This window comes from Crocodylus porosus, unplaced genomic scaffold (genome assembly GCF_001723895.1).
Source record: "Crocodylus porosus isolate Cpor-Errol unplaced genomic scaffold, CroPor_comp1, whole genome shotgun sequence".
NCBI classification, from domain to species: Eukaryota; Metazoa; Chordata; order Crocodylia; family Crocodylidae; genus Crocodylus; species Crocodylus porosus.
Genome location: NW_017728945.1, coordinates 1,666,236 through 1,686,859, shown reverse-complemented (window position 1 = coordinate 1,686,859; position 20,624 = coordinate 1,666,236). Strand labels below are relative to the sequence as shown.

Sequence of the window (20,624 nt, the reverse complement as noted above, 5' to 3'; positions counted from 1 at the left end):
GCGCTCCGGGATCCTCTGTGGAGCCACAGGGCAGGAGGGCATGGGATTATTTTTTAGATCAAATGCCACATCCATTTAATCTCTGACCTGGCCTCTGTCAGGGGATTATATCCCTGCCTTTGAAGGGGAAAAGAGGTCACAATGCAATAAAGAGTTCCCCTCGCCAGCTTCCAGGCTCCCAAGCATCCTCGCCTCCCTGCGGGCTCTGCTAGCTCAGATGCTGGGCTTCACAGGGCGAGATGGGGGCAGCCCCAGCGCTGCAGCCACTTCACACAGGTGGCTACTCCAGGGCGCTGGCCTGCCAACTACTCTGGGGCAGGGGTCCCGGGCTCTAGCCTGGATCACTGCCTGCGTAGGGGGCAGCCCCTGGGCTGGGCACTGTCTCCACGGTGGGAGAAGAGGGCCCCGGGCTTGGCATCCCCTGAAGTGGATGCACCCGGTGCCCATGCCATTTCAGACCGCGTGGGAATGCCCCGAATCCCGCTGCTCCAGAGACGTGCTGGAGGCCGCCCGGTCCGCCTTAAACGGGGGCGAGGAGCCACCTTAAGGGCTGCTCCTCTCCGCCTGGAGAAAGTGACAAGTTAAGAAGCCTTATCAGCTGAGTATTTACAGCCCAGGGTTTGTTACCAATTAGACAGATCAGGTGACTCCAAGGCTGCCTCCAGGACCCAGACGTCTGGGGTCAAGGTCGGGAGGCAGTGGGTGAGGAGGAGGACTCAGCCCAGCCGGCCACGCGCAGCCAGAAACCAGCGAGCCTGGGAGCCGCCAGCGCTCGGGGCTGGTGGACTGTCCCTGCCCGGCTGGCACCGGGGCGCGGCGTGACGGCCTCTCCTCTCTCCTGCTGGGCCCGCAGCCCTTTGGCGCGGCCCTCTGCCACGGCAGCCGCTTTGCCAGCTCTGGTTCTGGCCACGCTCCTGCTCTCCTCCGACGGGGAGGGTAGACACGCGCACGTGCACAAACACGCTCCTGGGCGACGAGCCCGAGTTGCTAGCGGGGCCTTGCTCTCTCTGGGAAGGCCCGGGCTGGCCTCGCGGGGCTGACCCCTGCTCCCAGTGGGGCCGGGCGGGCGGACTCGGACCCTGGGTCCCGCCTGCTGCCCGAGGCCTCTCCTACGCTGGTTTTGAGGTCCCCCCTGGAAATGCGGACGGGTCCTCCTGCCTCTGGCCCTTCTCGCCTCTCCTGTGCTTCTGCATTCGGAGCTGGTTCCCCCCATGCATCGCAGTCCCAGCTCCTCTCAGGCTGCAGGAGCTAATGCAAGAGAAGGAGCTGAATGCTGATGTCTAAGGGTCCCGGGAAATGGCTTGGGAGTCACAGGCACCACCAAAGTGTGCCCAGTCTCAGAGCCAGGGGCATGGCCTGGCTCAGCACCCACCCCTGGGGTCGCTCTCGAAGGGCCTGGCTGTCACTCGAGCCAGCCTGACCTGCTGAGCCTAGAGCGTGCAGCGAGGGCCTGGAGGAGGTGCAGAGGCAGCTGCGATCCAGTTTCTATCTCTGTGATCCAGTTTCCTGCATTTGTGGCACTTTCCCAGGGAAAGTCTGGGAGCAGTCTGGGGAGGGAAGGGGAATCCGTCCTGCCCTGCCCACCGCCCTCCACTGCCACGCAGTCCCATTCGCAGCAGGAGAACGCGGGCCTGGGGCATGCCAAGCCCTTGCAGAGCAGAGCCAAAAATATGCGCCGCAGCCTCCCCGGTGCCACCCCATATCAACCGCCTGCACCGGCCAGGCCCGGCACATGGAGCACGCAATGCCACGCTCTGCTCTGTAACCACAAGGATAGTCTGAAAAGCCCTTCTGCACCCAAACCAGGACTCGAGACCAGCGAGGGGCTGCGGAGCAAGAGAACCACAGGGACGATCTGAGTCCTACAGCCTCAGCACAGACCCCACTGTGGATTAATCGTGGCCCAGAGACCCTATGGACGCCACGAGAGCCTCCCTGAGGCTGCACTGCGGATCCCAGTGCCCCTCAGGTGTACGAGGGCTTCTCATACTCCCAATGGTGGCCCTGCCCTGCGCTAGCCTTGCTCCTTGTTGGCTTGCTTGTAGAAGCAGCAGCCCATCAGAGGAGAGGGCGAAGATTCGGGGTGGGAGAAATGACAGGGCAAATCGAACCTCCCCGTGGGGCAGAAACGTCTTCTTCAATTTCCCCGCTTCCATGTGATTTAGTCAGACCCCCTTCACTGGAGTTGCAGCCATTGAGGTGTCATTCTCTGTCCTTGGGCCAGGGAGCCAGGAGTGGCAGATGGAGAAGCAATGCTGAGCCTGGCCTCTCCCAGCCCCGTGGCAGTGAGGGGAGGATCCAGCAGCGCCGGGGCCTGCATGAGGAGGGAGGACTGCAGTGGAGGTGCCAGCTGCCCCTGGACCTGCTTGTTCTGATGTGCAAGTGTGACCCCCTGGTCCTGGTACCAGGTGCAGGGCATGCCCAAGCCACCCGCCTGGAGTGAAAGAAGTCTGGGCCAGCACCCACAGGGCCAGAGCTCTCTGCCTCGGGGAAGCAGGCTCCCTAAGGGAAACTGCAGTTATAATACCAGGAATCCCAGGGCGACTGGCTGAAACGCTCTGGCCTCAGGCTGAAAGAAACCTAACAGAGGACACCCTGGCCTGGAGCAGTTGGGGGACAGCACGCCTCTCCTGTGACACCCCCGTCCCTCCGCATGCTCTTTCAGCCCCCGTGCCAAGGGCCCACAGAGGAGCTCGAGCAGGGCTGCTGGAGATCCTGCTAATGCCGGAGCTGGAGGGAGACGGACGGCGTGTGCGTCAGGGTGATGTGGAGTGTGAATTACACAGGGCGGCGGTGAGCAAGATAATGTGAGACCTTTTATTGGACCAACAAATCATGTCTAGCACTCAAGCTTTCAGGCCAAAAAAGGCCCTTTCCTCCAAGAGCTACACCTGCAAGTCCCATCTTGGCCCAAAACTCATGCACTAGAAATGATTTGTTGGAGAGACGCAAGCCAGCGCGTTATCGCCCGGGGATGGGACCTGTCTGGATAAAATAAGAACTGACCTGATCTGCTACTTGAAACACTTTGGCTCTGGCTCCCTTCACATGTGGGAAGGCAGCATGGGCTAGTAGCATCTTTGCCACTGACCTGCTGCTTGACCTTGGGCACTTCACTTCCTCCCCTCCCCATGCCTCAGTTTCTCCTCCGGTCATCTTACTATGTACACTGTGAGCTCCTTGGGGCAGGCCCAATCTGTTATTTTGTTAAATCAGTCCAATCTGCCCACCTAGGTCAGACTCCCCTCTGTGCCAGTGCAGAGGGGCCCTGATCGCAGCGTGGATCTCCAGGAACCATGGGACTGCCAGTAGTAACAGCATTCGGAGCAGCAGTCACCCTCTCCTCACCCCTGCACATCCAGACTTGCTCCTGTTCCTGCTACATAGCCAGGAGACACAAAAAGCCAGGGCCCGAGGCAGTGTCCACCCTGGTCCGGCTCCCTGGGGTGAGGCTGGCTTGTCCCCTGCAGGCTATCCTCCCATCTACATTCAAACACCTACAGCATCCATTACTTCCTTGAGGAGAGTAGTCCACTACCCACAAAGCCCAGCCAGCCTGACCACCCCTGTCCTGGTTTCACCTGATCCCTGCTGGATCAGGGGACACAGAAGCCACAACTGCTTGGTAGTAGGGCTGGCCTGTCACTGTGCCACCCTTCCCCATCCGTGACCCCATGCAGGCACAGGGAGCGCTGCCAGGCCCAGGTTGCCCGTTCCCTCCAGCACATTTCCCATGTGGCAATGCAGACGCCCTAGCACTGGGATGCCATGTCTGCTTGGCACTGCATCCAGGAGCCTGGGAAACATGGCAGCAATAGAAGCAGACCCTGCGGGGCGTGGGAGGGGGGCAGGAGTCTCACTGGTGGTTTGGGAACTAACTTGTCTGTGGTGCAGACTGCAGACGAGTTCTTTAAAGACCCAGTTTCCAGAGTCTCTCTATCTCTGAATACCCAAAGCAGCGCAACAACCAACATCCTCCAGTGTGTCTCTAACACTCCCACACCCCACCCCACCCCACCATGGTGCTCCACAGGGTGCAAACACACACAGCCCCGGCACCCACGCACTCGGGGCAAAGTCGTCGGGGACAAACCCCACTGGCAGCCAGCATCTATTCCAGGTGGGCACAAGATGGCACCCTTGGGCTGAGGTTTTCTCTGTGCTAACTTGGGGAGCAGGGGTCAGGACCCCATAAAGAGGAGGCATAGGAATTGCGGAGGAATTTGGCAGGGAACTGGGTGGGGGCACTGGTCCCAGGGGAGAGAATTTGATGCGTGCTGGGTTTGGCTATGCAGGTAAAAGGAAAAGGCTGGATGTTAGTGCACAGCTGGGGTGAGCTCAAGGGAGGGAAGAACCAGAACTAGATTCGTGGTCCTTTGGGATGGACTCTGAGAACAGCCAGGTGAGTTTATGTGCCCCATGGAAGAGACCATGGGTGCCGCACTGGGAAGAGCCTGAACTGGACCCCCATTTCCCCACACAGTGGGATCTGGATAGGTCCTCTGGCAACGTAAGAGGCAGAGCTGGATTTCAGTGCCCACCTGGAATGGACCTCTGCACCCATCCTCCTCCCCTCTCTGTCCAGATCTCCTCAGGAGAAAACCGCAGCACCAGCTCTCACGGGGTCTCAGACCACAAAGAAGACGCCACCAGGCCAGGCCAGGCCATGCACAGCACCTACCTCTCTCGCGGACAAAGTACGCCAGGTAGAGGTCGAGCTCCTTGACAGAGACACTGATGTGGTGGGGCTGGACGCACAGGATGGGGTTGGTGCACTGCGTGGACTTGACCAGGCGCTCCCCATCCGTGCTCTCCAGAGGGATCCCTTTGAAAAGGATGACCATGACCAGATCCAGGCGCCACACCTTGTCTGCCTGGCGCAGGCAGTCGATGCGGCGCATCTTGCCCTTCTGATCGGGGTTGGAGAGGACACAGCAGGAGGGCTTCTTGCCCGTGATGGAGAGCACAAAGTCCTCGCGACACTCGGGCCGGATGTCCTTGCGGAGCTTGGCCAGCAGCCGGGAGGCCCACTTCTGCTTGACCTCGGGCTTCTCATTGAGCAGCTCGTCCTTCACTGCCCTCTCCTCATCCTTTGTCATCCTCTTCTCGTGCTTCTTGAAGTACTTGCGCTTGCGGGCCTGCAGGTTGAACCACGTGTAGGCAAAGGCCCGGACATGGGGGAGCAGCGCCTCGATGAACGGGTGGAATTCATCCTGCGGGGAAAGCAGAGACGCACCATTAGGACAGACACAGCACGGGCCTGGCAGCACAGGCAGATGCCCAGAGCGCCCCGCATGTGACACTCTCATGGGGCCAATGGTCCAGTAGCAGCATAGCCTCATGAGCAGAGCACAGCAAGGTGGGGAGGAAGCACTCCTGGCTCCTATGGCCAGACATGTAAAAGGACTGAGGTCCAGGGGTTACAGCTTAGGGGACCCAGGGCTGGGACTCGTGCGTTGTCTCCCAACCCCGCGTAGGGAATGGGGTTTAGTGCTCAAAAAAAGGGTGGCTCCGGGTTCTGCTCCCACCCCAGAGCAGGCTAGAGGAGCCCAGGGTTTGGGGCACAACTCATAGGTGGGAAGTGGAGGTGGCCGCTGGGGATCCCCCCAGGAGTGTGATGTGAGCAGTTTGCTGAGCAAACAAGGGCCCGTGGGTCTGTTTAACAGACAAACCCAGCCTCTGCGGCCCAGCCAAACGCGCAGAGGGGCTGGTCGGGGTCAGGCAGTGCTACCGAGTACGTGCGCTTCCCTGGGGAGAAGGAGGCCTGCTCCCAGCTGCCCGCTCGCTCCCAAGGGCCTCTGCCTTCGCAGCAGCCTACAGCCTTGGGGGCTCAGGGGTGTGAAGCGCCTGGAGTCTGCCCTCCAGCCCCCGCCCCACTGCCGCAAAGGCACGGGAGGACACAGCCTTTGCAGCAGCCCCAGCACAAGTGGCTGGAGTTTGCTCATAAATCCTGCAGGCTGTAACTCTCCAGGCCGGCTTGGGCGTAATGGAGCTGATCGGGCCAGGGAGGGAGAGGCGTTACGTAACCTGTGCTGCGTCTGCAGTAACCTAACCCTCTCCCCTTCCCACCCACGCGCTAGAATCCATTCCCAACGGGCACAGGAATCCAGGCTGAGATTTCACGGAGGCTGTGCCAGGTGAAGAGCATCCCTTGATGCAACCTGTGTTGGTGCCAAGCGAGGAGAGGAGAGGAGCCACAGGCAGCTCCTCTCCCTCCCGAGAAAAGAGAGCAAAGCCCTGGCTGGGGGGTGCTGCATACTTCCAATAACCCCTCCTGGAGGGAAAGGCGGATTGGATTTCCGTGCTGGAGCGGAGTTGAACTCCTGGGCACTGCCGCTCGGTGCCTGTGCACGAGGGCAGTGAAAGTGCACAAGCTCAGGCGTCCCCATCCAAAGCCAAGGGTGCAGGGGAGCACCTGTGGTCACTCCTCTCCCAGGCCTCCGCACCGAGATGCTTGCCCAGGCACAGACAGGTGGCACGTTAATCAGCGGAGCTGTTTTGCTGCCTACTATGCAGGGAACGCCCCAAGTTTGCTCCAGTTCTGGCCCGTCTGGCCCCTGGCCATGGCACTGGCAAGCCGCTCAGGCTCTGACTGCCTTTTTCCACTTGGCGGGAACTTCCGATCGAGTCCATCCCAGAAAGAAAACATGGAAAGCATGTCTCTGCCCCCTCCTGTGTCTGATTTTCCCATTGCGGAAAATCCTGCCTTCCTGGCTGGGGGAAAGTACATGTGAGAGTGACTGGAAGAGATCAATAACTGTTAGGGCTCTTCACAACAGGGACAGGCTGTGGGATGACTCTATGGAGGCCTCCTGCCACTAAAAAAAACAGCCCAGCCAGGTTCCCAGCCGCCCTTGCGTGTGTGTGTGTGAAGGAAGGAAAAATCCCGGTTGATTTTGAACCAAGCAGAAACCCAAGAGCCAGTGGGTTCCTTGTGCCAGACCTCCCTGAAATGCTGGGCTCTTTCGTTGCTTTGAATATGGCTCGCATTAAAGATAATTGGGATTGCATCAGGAGAAAGGCCCGCATGCCAAGACCGCTCTGCAATGGCAGCAGTTGGGAAATGTTTTCCTTGAACGGGGCTGCAGTGCTGAATCTCCGCTCAGCACGCTCCCGTGGCAGGAGGTTGCAAACCACAGCTCAAGCTGCTCCTACTTACTCACATGGGGTCCAGATCCTGTCCTCCCTCCCCCCACTTGCCCCAGGTGTAAACTGGCACAGCCCGCCTGAAATCAGTGCAGCTACCTCTGGGTGAAGCCGGAGTCAGAGGAGAAACGGATCCATCCCCTGGAGCTATTAAGAAAACACCAGAACTGCGAGAAGCAGCACTTTTACCCAAGAATTTGGAAAACCACTTAGAAATGATTTTGCTTTGGAGTGTGGTTTTGCTCTGACAAATATATAAAAGCGGCCTCTTCTTTGGGGTGCTACCTGCCCACTGCGTGTTCTCAGGGTAAGGTTGGCTGACCCCCGGCCACTAGCCAAGGCTTTGCTTGCTTTTGTTCTTCACGCCTGCAGGGACATCCCAATTCTGGGAGAAAGAGCTGGATCAGACCGTGGTCGGCAGGACTCGCCTGCTGCATGCCAGGGAGTTGCACCCCAGCAGCCCCCTCAGTGGGAATAAGAAAGCAGAGGCGTCACCAAGAACAGGATTCAGAGGAAATGAGGTTGTCACGGAGGGTAGGAATTGGCCCGTGAGGCCTCTCATTATGGGGTGATGATGTGGGAGTAGGAAGGAGCCCAGCTTGGCTTTCGGAGCCCAGGCAGCATTTGCCAAGGGTTGGGGAAAAAAGCCACCACTGGCAATTTAGACTAAGAGCTCGATGTTTTAGAGGCAGGCCGAGCGCGTCGGCTACGGGCCCGCAGAGGGACGACGAGAGGAGCGCGGGCTTTTCGCAGCTCCTTCTCAGCGTAGGGTTACACCCGAGCGGATGTCGTGCCAGCGGAAGGTGCTAGTTTGACAGCCCTGGGGAGCCAGCTCTGAGCTTATGCAAAGAACAGGTGCAAAACCAGCACCGCCATCACACCGCCTCCTGCCATGTGCTGCAGACACACGGTGAAGAGCGGAGCGAGGAAGGGGACCCAAGAGTCCCGCGTTCAGGCAGGCTGCTGTCAGCACTGCTCAGCTGGGCGGCTTCTCCTTTCCGCACAACTTGTGGACATGCTGAGCTGAATGGGCTGCCAGTCGGGGGCCCGGTGAGAGCCCACGGCACGCGTGCGCCCGGGGGAGGGGATTCCTGTTAGGGTCTATCCCAGGCTGTGCGCACGTGCACAAGGTCAGCCAGCAGATTATTTCAGCGGTGTGACAGACAGGGAGCCCTTGCCCAGCCTGACCTTGGGGCAGACTCTGCTGTTCCCAGGCCGAGGAAACCCTGTCCCTGAATGACCCTGTGTAGCACCTACAGCTCCCAGCCCTGGCAGCCCCCCAGCCCTAGCACAGACCCTGCGATTCCCAGCCCCCAGGCCCCTACCCTGTCCCACTCTGCTGCAGACTCGCACTTTATACTTGCAACCCCCCGCCCAGACGAGTCCCCGTCCCCCTGAGGGGGACACAGGGTCACAAAACGCAACGGTCCTGAGTGAGAGAGAGCTGGAGCCCAAAGCCTGCCCCATCCCCAGGGTCAGGTGGGCACTGGCCAGACTGGCTGTCACGGCTGGGCACGTACGCTGGGTTTCAAAGAATCACCGGTGCTGGCTCTAATCCCAGTGATGCATGCAGGGCGGGAGGGAGAAGCGGGGCAGCAGCACAGCCAGGGGCCTCAGACAGCAAGGGAGCTGCTTACTTGGCCCCAGGCCTCTGGAGAGCTGCTGCCTTAGGTCAACTCCAGCACTCAGCTGGAGCACAACACAGGGAGTGGAAGGCATGGAGCGGCACAGGGGAGGACGGCCTTGATCGCCTATCAGCCTCCCCAGCACTGACAAGCTCCAGGCACCACCAGCAGCCCTCAGCAGGAGCTGCTAATTCACTGCAGCTGGGCAAGGGCTGGGCATGTGTCTTAAATCAGGGAAGAAGGTCAAGGAAAAGTAAGACAGGAGCTGAAAAAAGAAGCAGCTAGTTCCAAAAACAATACTTGGCCGGGGCTGGGGCCGGGGCCTCGGCTGGTTGATCTTTCACGGTGGCCAGTTATTCATGCAAGTCCTACAAATTGTTGCTGTGCCCCCCTCCCCCCCAACCAGCCCTGCCTTTCAGGCCCTTCTCCAGCCAAGCAGCCAGGTACCAGAACTGGCTGGGGGGGAGGCGGGCAGGGAGGCTGGGGGGCCAGCTTGCCCCCTCCAGTTGGGCTGACCTGCTCCCTGTAGAGTGTACAGCCCCATGGAGCAGCCGGTGTGCAGTGACCTCTTTGTTCCCAGTGATGCCCACGAGTCCTCGTGTGCGGCAGCCTGTCCAGGGGAGCCCACAGCACTTCCTGTAGGAGGGAACCCAGGGCACTGAGTTAGGGGAGGGGAATGGACCAGGAGCCTGGGGGCAAAGGGAGAGGGTGGGACGAGCAGTGAGCGTGCACCCAGTGGGCTACCTCCCGGGCATCTCTCTGCACGGAGCCGGTGGGGGCATCCCTGGTCTGCTCTTCCCTCCCTCTAGTGTTGCTGGCAGGGTCAAGAAGTTTCTGCATGTCCCTCCTCAGAGCCATCAGGGAAGGGGACATAGAGCCCTCCGAGGACAACAGGCACCATTCGCCAAGCCCTGGAGCAGAGGCTGTAGGGAGCAGGCCCAGGCTGGCCCTGAGGGGTGTGCAAGGGGGTGGTGGGCAGAGGAGCTGGGGGCTCTGCTTCCCCTCTCCAGGGGAGGCAGAGATCCTTGCTCCCAGGTCTCTACGAGGGCTTGAAAGCACATTAATTTAGGGCTGGCAAGGGGCAGTCTTGGAGGCCAAGTCCCATAACTCACTACAGCAGTTGCACCAGCTCCTGCCATGATGGGCCCCAGGGGCCACTGGATGCCCGAGCAGCCTGGCCCATTTAGCCCTTTCCCCCATGAAAAACAATGGGAGAGAAGAATCCCTGCCCTGATCTGCAAACATAGCACGGAGCAGACAGACAGAGGCAAGTTTGGGGCTCAGCTTTCTTAGACACCCTGGGCCACACAGGCCGGGGTTGTGCCCACACTTTCCATCCCCTCCTTCTTGACCCAGAAGGGGCGGCCACAGTTGTGGTGATGCTGCAGGCAGCTGCCACCACTGTGATGGCAGTGGCACGTGGTCCCTGGGCACTGCCATTCTCGTGCCACCTCTGCATTGGCACCTGGCACTGGTGCCCTGCTCCCCCCGCCCCACAAGTATGCTACTACTCTGCAGCCCACTGCCCATCACCAGCACTGAGCACCACATGCACACAGCTGTGCCAACCCCGCTTATGCCAAGCTGCAGCCTCCTGCTGTTCCAGTCCCGGGCACCTTACATGCACAGAGCACAGCAGATACCCCTCAATGCTGACCCACCCCCTCCAGCTCCAGCCCTGGGTGTGCCTGCATACATCTACACACCAAGAAGAGCAGACACCAGCCCCACTCCTGGCCCCTTCTGATCAGACCGACTTTCTTTTTTAACATGAACAAACTCCCTGAAGGGGCTTTGCTGAGTCCCAGCAGACTCCAAAATGGAGAACCAGGTCTGCGGAGCTGACGGCTCCATTGCATCATCCTGCCCCATGATTATAATGACTATTTAAACTGCAGCAGTGTCCAGGATCCAGGCCCCAGTGGGCAAATACCCTGCAAAATGCAGAGCAGGCCTAGAAGGGCTCCCAGCCTAACTCTTCAGCCACGTTCCTGGGGCCGGTACAGATCAGCCCTTGTTCTAGCAGGAGGGCCCATAGTTTATTATTGAGTCCCTGGTCCAGTTTCCCTGGACTCTCTATTCCCAGGGCTTTGAGGAAACAGCCAAGCTATCTTCACATGTGACCTGTCAGGAGCAGAAGCCCCCCAAGCCCTGAAGGGCTGCGGCACTGATTTCAGCACTGGGATTAAGCGGGGATTGGAGACGAACTGAAAGCAGGGGCAGCTCCTGAAATCCGATCAGCCACTGCAACCACTTTCCCTCCCTGCCTGGATTATCTCTGCACAAAATTGCCACATACAGTTAATCTGCTTTAAAAGGGCCAGGCTGGGCAAGGGAACATAAATACAAGTGTTAGCTGGGGAGCAGCAAGTGACTGTCCGGGTCTGAAATTAGCTTTATATATAGTGGAGGGAGGACTGTCTGTGAGGGTTCGGGCCTGGAAATGCCCAGTGGAGAGTTACATTCCTGATGCAGAACAGGCTGAGGCTTGGGCTCTTCATGGAAGGGCAAAAGGGCAGAGAAAGCAGTGGCAGGAGGTCAGACTGATGGCCAGTGAGCATTAGGATGGATCCTCACCACTCAAGCATTGGAGGCAACATGGTCCCCAGGAAAGTCTACATCAGGCCAACCCATCGGTAACTGCATGTTATCATCTCCCCCAGCACTTCAGCGGTTCATCAGCATTAGCATCTGAGGGACCCGGGTTCTTGTAATAGAGCCAGTTTCTGATGAGTGCAGGGTTGTGCCCCCCTCCCATCCTGAAATCCCTGTGCTCCACAACCAGCACTATAATGCATAGGGTTTCTTTAGTCCTTGCTCTATCACATTCGGCTTGTCACGCTTTTCTTGCCCTTTTAGTTGAACGCTTGCAACGAACAGGTATAAGGAGTCTGCAATTAAGCACTCGCCCTCCTCGTCATCACCACCGCTTCCTCGTTCTCTAGCACCTACTTTCCGAACAGTAATGACTGAGACATCCCATACTATTGCTATGCTCTTATTCTCTGCATCTGGCATATGGCTTTCTCCCATGCTTCCCAGAGCGTGCCCAGCACTCCCGACCTGACCGTGCTGGTCTTGATACTCATCTCCAGCCAGCTTGGTTCATCCATTTATAATATGATTGATCCTCTCTTGAGCCTGAGCACGTGCCCTGTTATTAGGACTCCTACTACTACTGTAGTACCAAGGAACCCCACTTACAGACACTGCCCTCAATGTGGTAGACACTGTATATGTAAAGAAGAAGAAGTGAGGCCCAGCCCCGGTCCACATCAATACTGTGGGATGGAAGGACAGAGGAAGGCTTGGGGTTACGCTGATGCGCAGGCAGGACTGAAAGAAGTTCACTGTACAGAAGGCCAGAACATCTGGGTTCGATTCCTAACAGCAGCCTGCTGGAGGGGCTTGGGTCCTGCTCCGCACCCGCGCTGATCTCATGTGGAGACTGGAAGCTCCTTGGGGCAGAGGCTGTCTACACCTTGGCTGCGGCCTCTGGGTGCTACTATCACATAAGGGAGATGCCAGGAAGCAAAACACAGCCCTGCTGCCCTGAGCTGCCAAGAGCAAATGGCACAGAAACCTCACCCCCCAGCCAAAATGTTCCTTCCTTCATTGTTTCCAGGATGGCCTGTCTGTAGAGCTGGCAGCTCCAGCCCAGCTCAGCTTGGCCAGCTGGTGCCACCCCCTCTGCCACCAGAGGAAGGCTTGGAGCCCAGCCTGCCTCACATCTGCTCTTCCAGCTATTTACTTGTCTCAATAACATCACAAGTTGTAGGTGGACAAACACTGATGCCTGGCCCCAGCCCAACAAACTGCACCCCCTACGATTTGATGGGTACGAGCTGAACTGGGGACAGCAGCCACCTGGACATCTTCAATAGCAGGCGCAGAGGCACAGACCCTCCCCCCCCACCCACTTGGACTATAGGAGGATCACATCAGTTGGCAGTATAGGGTATATGACAGGCATATGACAGGCGTTGAGTGACTCTGGCTTTCCTCCCGTAGAGGACGGTTGGTGTACATACCTCCGGACACCAGCCGGGTCATCACAGCATCAACTGCAGGAGGACGAGAGATGAGGTTTTGAAAAAGCAAGGGCCCCCCACTCGCCTCCAAGTCAGACCAGCCCTTCCCAGCGGCTCAGCAACGGTCTGGTTAACTTTCTCCTGTGTTGTTTTCATTTGCGCGGCTGCCTGCTGGAGCAGACGTGCTGCAATACCACAGCAAAGGCTGTTCTTGTGGCATTTCCGGCCAGGAATCTGGCAGGAGATCCTGTCCTTGGGAGATTTCCAGCCCGGTTGTGTGGACTCTGCAAGGTCTGGAGAAGCCTGCCAGCTTGTGGGGTCCTGCCTGAGCAGAGAGGGGGCCCTGTCCTCCTCTCCCAACATAGCTGCCATGTCACTGTGGCACAAGCCAGACCAGCCTGTCCATGTCACTCCTCCGTAGCCTTTTTGAACCAGGGGGCCCAGAACACGGCGCAGATGCACCGAAGCCTGAGCAGGAAGGGGAGCAATAGCCCCCACTCACAAGTGGAGAGCTGAGACATGAAAACCCATGTAAGATCAACACAGAGTCACTGGGGAAACCGGGATAAGACCTCAGGAGCACCTGGCCCCTAGTCCCAAGCAGGGCCGGTAAGCCAGACTGCCCCACCTGCCCAAAGCCACCCTCTCCCAGCTCCTAGCTCCCCCATGCTCATGGCAAACAAGGGGAGCAAACTACAACGGTGCTTCCCCTCCGCCCCGGCTACAGGGGGAGAGAGAAGGACTTCTGTGCCCCCGAATCCAGGGTCTTGGCTCTGTCCTGGGGTGGAGCCCTAGAAGCGGAGTTTGAGTTCAAAAGCAAGCTGGAACGAGCACGCAACCCCATGGCTCCAGGAGCAGAGGAAACCACTTTCCTCCCTGGGAAAATGGCTGAGATTTCCAACCTTTCCCCACCCTGTGCTGGGAATGAAACCGAGACATCTGGAAGCTTGTCATGAAAAATAAGGAGAGGCTGATTCTGCAGCCCCATTAGGGCCCCCATGGGAGACCCAGGGCAAGTCCCTTCTCCAAGGAGCACGGAAGTATTTGTGCCAGGTGGAGCTGTGCCCAGCGGAGGCATCAAGACCATCCTAACCTGGCCGAGGCCTGTACAGACTACGGACCCAGGACTATGGAGGCGTATGCTCGGAGTGGGGTGAAGGAGGCACAGGTCCCTCCTCCGCTGCTTGCAGGTGAGGACTTGAGCCCGGGTCTCCCACTCCCCAGGTGCGCGCGCCGCACGCCCGCCTGCTCCGGGGTGGCTCCAGCTCTCTCCCTGGGACCGGACGTTCTGCCCCAGCCAGAGGAATCTTCCCTGGCGAGAGTTTCGCCAAAACCGCTTCATTTCCAGGAACGGTTTTAGTTTTGACAACCTGAATTTTCCAATGAAGCACTGTTTCATCCGGAAATTCCCGACCCGCTCGAGCAGGGAGTGCCAATCCCGGAGCGCGTCAGCTCTGCCGCCCGCGGTGCGAGTGTCCCCTACCTCTCCAGCCCCTGCCCCGGCCACTGGCCCTGGCAAGGCGTATTATGTCTTCAGAGCTGAGGAGAAGAGGAGGAGGCTGTTCCCACAGGGAGGCCCATAGTATGTGGAGAGACACCAGGGCAACCTAATGGCATCCTGGCCTGTGTGGAGACCACACAGGGTTTATTTTACTAAAGGATGCTTCGCCGCTCTGCCAGCCAACCGCACACCTCAAAAAATGCTGCTGGCCTTGGCGGCCTCCTCTTCCGCCCATCCCCGAAGCCGGAGCTCCAGAACCGGCCCAGAGAGACACAGGCAAAGGGGGCTCCTTGGCCGAGGCCACGCTTTGCCGTCCCAGTCCTTGCAAGCTTCCAGTCTCCACTTCCAGGCCGCGCAATCCCTTTGGGAGCAGAGGATGGCACTTGGCAGGGAGCAGCCAGGTCTTGTGCCAACGGCAGAGGGCCGAGATCCAGCGGGGAGCTCTCTGGCTTGTTCTTTCACAGCCAGAGGCCCAGAGGGATGGCTTTGCATGTCGTGCTGGTTGCTGAGTGCTGGTCCCGCAGCGCTCCCCAAAGACCAGGACCCTTTATGGCCACCTGGTGTGAGAGCTGCATGTTGGGGGCCACACGTGTCTTCAGATTTGAGCTCGTCTTTTTACGCCGAACTGGGAGCTGAGCCCTGGCCTTGATCAAGGCACTGGAAAACCAGGCCCTGAATGCCTCCTCTTACCACAGGTACCCTGACCAGTTCCCCTGCAAGCTGGTTGTGCTGGGAGCCATGCTTTAGCCTGTGGTAAGCCTCTCATCACTGTTCACCATGGGAGGCTGGTTGAGTCCGAGGAGGTGAGCATCAAAGAAGCAAGAACAGCAATCTGGCCTGGATTTGAATCACTGAGTAGTAGTTATAGATCAGAATAACAGAATCACAGAAAATGAGGGTTGGAAGGGATCTCAGGAGGTCTGTTCCCAACTAGGTCATCCCAGCCAAGGCTTTGCTTAGCCAGGTCTTGAAAACCTCCGAGAATGGAGACTCCACCACCTCTCTGGGTATCCTGTTCCAGTGCTTCTCTACCCTGGTGAGAAAGTTTGTCCTAATAGCTAACCTAGTATCCTTAACCTGTATATCATACCTTTATATGGCAGCATTCACCCCCAGAGTTTGGTCTGGGGCTGTTATAAACCAGGAAATGCTGGGAGAGTAAACCCAGGGGCTGGGAAGCAGGAGACCCGAGTTGCTGCTGAGCTCTGAAACAGATTCACTCTGCAGTTTTCCCTGCTTTCCAGCCTCTGTTTTACACCACCTGATTTTTCCCCCTCCTTCATAAAATGCACCAATGTCCGCAGCCACCACATGCTCCCTGGTCTGGGTTCACCATGCATATTCCCAGTCCCAATCAGCTGCCTGCCTGTGCGCGACTGTGCCAGTTTGGGGGCCACGGCCTTCAGACAACAGGCCCAACCAGCTGGAATCCTGCAGCGCCCTTGCCATAGCTCTCCAAGTCTGGCTGCACACACAAAGCCTCTGGTAGCCGTTACTCAACGGCACATAGATACGGCTTCTGGTAATGCGTTACTACAGAAAGCTTAGAAACCTGTTGCAAGCTAATACTAATGAGTTTAAAATCCTTACTTATAGGATGTTATAGCAACTGTTACACAGCACTTAGCACCTGAAATATGTACAGTCTTTCAAAGGCACGCTCTCTCTGCAACATATTAGAAACCATTTTACAATAATTGATCAAGAGGCGGAAATCCATTTCTACTCATCATTAGCTAATTATTAAGACGAGTCTGTTTATAATTGTAGCTACGCCTCTAGCACCTTTCATCTACAGCTCTCCAGGTGCCTTGCAATAATCTGGCCATGCAGCACTGCCGGGAATGCTCAGTTATACAGGGGAGACCGAGGACCAGAATTGGCAAGACGATGGAGGCCCGGACTACACAGCGGAGCTGTGAAGACATCCCAGGCATCCTGGCTTCCAAGTACTTGGGTCGCATTGCAGCTCTCATAAACACCAAACAAAAGAGCCTTCAAGAAAGGGACAAAGGCAGAGAGTGTTAGTTTAGGAGGAATCAATGCAAATGTGAAAGGGAAAATGATGAATTGCAGAATAAAATCTCCATCGTCCCCTTCCTCGCCTCTCACTTCCTCTTGCCCAGGCAGCCCAGCCTCAGGCAACGTCCCATGACACATGCCCAGAGGTGGCATTTAATCATGTTGCTACTGGGAGCCAGCGGCCAGCTGGCTCCCTGCAATCACTGGCATCCCGAGCTCTGGCTGACCAGGGCTTTGGAGAGCAGCTCAAAGTGAGAGGGCTCCAGGGAGCAAGGAGACGGGGTGAAGAGGAAAGGCGCTGACAAGATACAAGAGAACGGCAGGCTTGCCTCCTGGGCAAAGCGCTGCTCTGTGGCTGTAGTCAATGGGGGGGTCATGTCTCAGCTCCCCCAGAAATGCCCTTTGTGGCTTTAAGCAAGTCGCTCCTTGTGTGCGAGTCCTGCCTGCTTCCTCAGCACCCAGGAGCTTAGGGGGAGGGAAGCTCAGTGGTTTGGGCACTGACCAGGGCTTGAGGGACCTAGGTTCAAATCCTCACTCTGATGCTGGAACTTCAGACAAACCAAACAGTCCCCACATGACAGTGTGAACAGCACTGCCCTGCTGCACAGGGGTGTGCAGAGACAGCTGTGTTACAGGTGGTATCATGCCTGGATAGAGCATGGGTCCAGCAGAAGCTGTCTTCTTGGCACAGGTGTGGGCTGGGTTTTGCTACCAGAGGCCACAGCCTGCCCGAGCAGGAGGAGAAACCTCCCCAGCGCACCTGGGCTCAGAGGGGCCTGGAGTCCTGCCCAAATTGTGCACTGGGTGCCTGATCTTTTGCCCTAACCACTGGACTCCAAGGCAGCACACGGTATAGAAATGCCAGTCACTGGAACTGAGCGTTCGGCCAGCTGGGGGTTACACCGGGCTCTGCTGAAAGTGGGTTTTGGCCCATCCACCCCAAAGTTGTCAGTCTGAATCCTGCCCAAGGCAGCAGCCAGAAGACTGCTGCCAGCTATCTGAGAGCCTAAGCCCAGCTGGCAGGTAGCCATGCAAGCACCAGTAAGGCTAACTGGTCCCCTCTGAGACTGAGCATCACCCTGAGAACCCAAAAATTTGCTGTCCTGGTTCCAGCTCCGGCACTAGCACGCTGGCGGTGGAGCAAGCTTGGGGGCATCAGAGGTGCAGGGAATCTGTCCAGGCTGTACCCGTCAGTCTGCAGCATTAACACGCCAGGACCTTTCCCAGGCACTGCTTGTTCTTGGGGTAATCCCAGCCTCCAGGAGGGTGCAGGGCCTCTGGCAACTGGGTCCGTGCCTGCAATGCAGCTCTCCCACTGGCAGGTCAGCAGGTAATGCTGAATTCTGGGTCTGCTGCCAGCCCATGAAGCAGTCAGAGGAACAGCACAAAATGTGCTTCACTGCTTCTTCCTACCAGGATCCTGGGTGATCAGAACAGCACCCGGTGCCTTTGAACTAGTCTCTCACCTCAAGGCACCTCCCCAGCTCCCTGCACATACTCCCAGTATGAAGCACTGAGCAAACAGCAGCCAGGTCAAAGGGTGTGTGGATTTAACTGCACCAGGTGCTCTGGGGTAATGGCCTGTGTGCCTGCTCTTACCTGATGGCCATCAGAAGCTGAACTGAGACAACTGAGCCGTATTTCAGTGCAGAGAAAATGATGGTTTCTTGCTTACGGCTGGGCTAGAACAGGCACGCAGGCTAGAGCGGGCACACGGGCAGCTGCCATCACATGTTCATTCATCCATACCCACAGCTGCAGCCACCTCTGAGGTGGACACAGTCACTGTAGGCTGCTACACAACAGCTCGAGGCAGGGAGTGATGAACTCCAGATCCAACTGCAGAGAGCGATCGGGAGTAGGATGGAAGGATCCACATCTGGCCCCAGGCTGCTGTTCTGTGCAGAGTAGTGAGGGGGTGTGAAGGGCTGGGGTAGATGTGGAGGTCTGGGCAAGGAAGCAAAAAGCAGGCATGACTGTGGGTGCTACCAGATGCCAACTTGATACAAGCCACACTGCAGCACATTGGCACAGCGGCCAGCACTAGTGGGTGCCAATGAGAAACAGGCTACCCACGAAGAGCAGCTCCATATGTACCTCTGGGCCTGAGCCCCGCGGCAGTCCCAGGTGTTCAGGACCCACCAGAATCAGACCCTCTGTAATACAAGGGGTAGCAGGATAATACAACAACCACAACACGCAGCCCCTGCCCCCAGCAGCTCACTGTCTGATCTCAGATATGGATGCTGTGTCTATTGACCTTGAGAAGTGCTCTGGAGTGGGCTATTCTCATTACACAGGCCCCTGGCCGGGGAGCTCACCATCCAGAGACAAGGAAGGAATCACGGGGGTGGGTGGGAATTGTTTTACAGGCTGTCCCAGAGATGAGGGAAGGGGCCTTTCAACGCTGCTATAAGAGAAAGCAGTGTCTCCACTGGCTCTCAGCACGTGACCTGCAGCAGGCCTGGCCCATGAATCCTCCCCGGAGCTCATTTCCCAGCTGGGCTCCCCAGTCACCACCCAGGCAAGCCGGTGGGGCCAAGCAGCCTGCGTGTCTCCGCTGGCTGCAGCTGGAGCAGTATGCCAGTGGGTCACCTTTGCGGACGGCGTGGGTTGTAATGGGAAGCAAAGAGCTGAGGCTGTTTCTGTGGGTCGCTGCGGGGCTCCATCCAGCCCTGGGAGTGGGAGGTCACTTTGAAAAATGAAGGAAAAAGCTGCATTCCTGCTATTGAGTCCCTAGGACAGGACAGAAGGCTCCAGGGCAGCCTGAGCTGGCAGAGGAGCCTTGTTGCTTCCCTGAGAATTAGTGCAGGAGTTGCTAAGACAAGCCAGGACCTGTTTGTAGCCCACTGCTTCCAACTCTGCAGCCTGGGTTGGCCCCAGGCTACTGCTGCATCTCCCGCATGTCCACCACAGCTGTCCCTGTGCCAGGAACTTCAGAGTTAAACATTACTAGCCAGTGCTGTCTGGTGTTTCTTTGGTGCGATCCAGCCCAGCTATCCATAGCAGGCGTCAGCATGGGAAGAACCGAAACAACTGGCTGGTGCTTTGCCTCCTGGCTGTGAGATCACTATGCCAGCATAAGCAGCATTGACTGATGGGGAAACTGAGGCATGGACGGGGGAGGGAGTCTGCAGGAGGAGCAGGACTAGAGCCCAGCTCTAAAATACCAAAATGCCCCACCTGCTGCTTGCTGGGCTCTGGAGGCATGATACCTGCAGGGATATGGGTAGCAGCTACACCAATGAGAGATTCCTGTGGAAATGTCTTTGTCGGGTGGATGGAGCCCACCCCTGACAGCCCCCAGCTGTGCTAGGGATCAGTGGTGCCAAGTAGTGCAGGTCCTCTGGGGAACAGCTGGAGAATCACAGAGCTGGAGCCACGTGGCTTCCCAGCCTCCAGCTCCCAGGGGTTCAGACTAAGGGAAATGTTTTGCGAAACTGGAAAAAGTTTTGCAAAAGACACAGATCCTGCCAGCTCCCAGCCCTGCCCTGCCCCCTCTCTGTTTCCTTGCCTGCCGGGCCGGCCTGCTCGCCACGAGATCGGATCCCCGCAGCGGGGCACCATGGGCAGCCCCTTCCCCGTTCCTCCTGGCGGTTTATACGGACTGCTCAGCGGCCCTCGGTGACTTCCCTTGTAGAGATCTGAGAGATGGGACAGGTCTTCCCTACACAGACTGAGCTAGGGCCAGGCTGAAGGGATAGCTGACCTCCAGTCCAGAGACGAGGAAAAGACTTGGCGTTGTGTATTTACAGCCACTGACTCCTGATCTGAGCAGCGGTTGCGTCTCCACTCGCTCGACACATCGCTCTGGGAGGCAGGGACAGCACAAAGGGGACAGCGTTGCTGCAGGCAGGGACGAGACTGGTAGAGAGGGCAGGATGCAAAGGAGTCCAGACTCTGCCCTCCTGGGAGCGTGTGGCCTGGTTGGCTGGAGTAGTGCAGCCCTGTGCTCAGGAAAGGGCGATTCATCTCCATGAAATGGGCAGGACCATAATACTCCCCCATCAGCCACAGCCACAGGCACCTTAATCCTGTGACCTGCAACCTCAGGACCCACTAAAACCCACAGGTGAATAACCAGGGGCAAGACCTGTGACTTTCTGCCCCTCAACCTGGGCACCTCCAGGAAGCATGGGGCATGGGACTGCCCACATGGTATGCTAGCCCGCCGGCATGTGCCGGAGCCCAGGAGGGCTGCCTGGAGCTCTGCACCCAAGACGGGGGAGATGGAGGTGATACCTTGGGAGGGAGCACAAGTCTCACCCTGTCTACAGAGACTGGCTCCAGCCCTGACAT

General features: G+C 57.9%; 1 protein-coding gene across 3 annotated transcripts in view; it reads right to left on the bottom strand.

Moving 5' to 3' along the window:
- The window catches only part of NFIC (nuclear factor I C), a 184,898-nt gene that overhangs the window by 81,307 nt on the left and 82,967 nt on the right, over nt 1-20,624 (bottom strand). For all 3 annotated transcript variants that reach the window (XM_019550591.1, XM_019550589.1, XM_019550590.1), the window contains exon 2: nt 4,682-5,213. In XM_019550591.1, the coding sequence (XP_019406136.1) occupies nt 4,682-5,213 (532 nt within the window). The remainder of the gene's footprint in view (nt 1-4,681; nt 5,214-20,624) is intronic.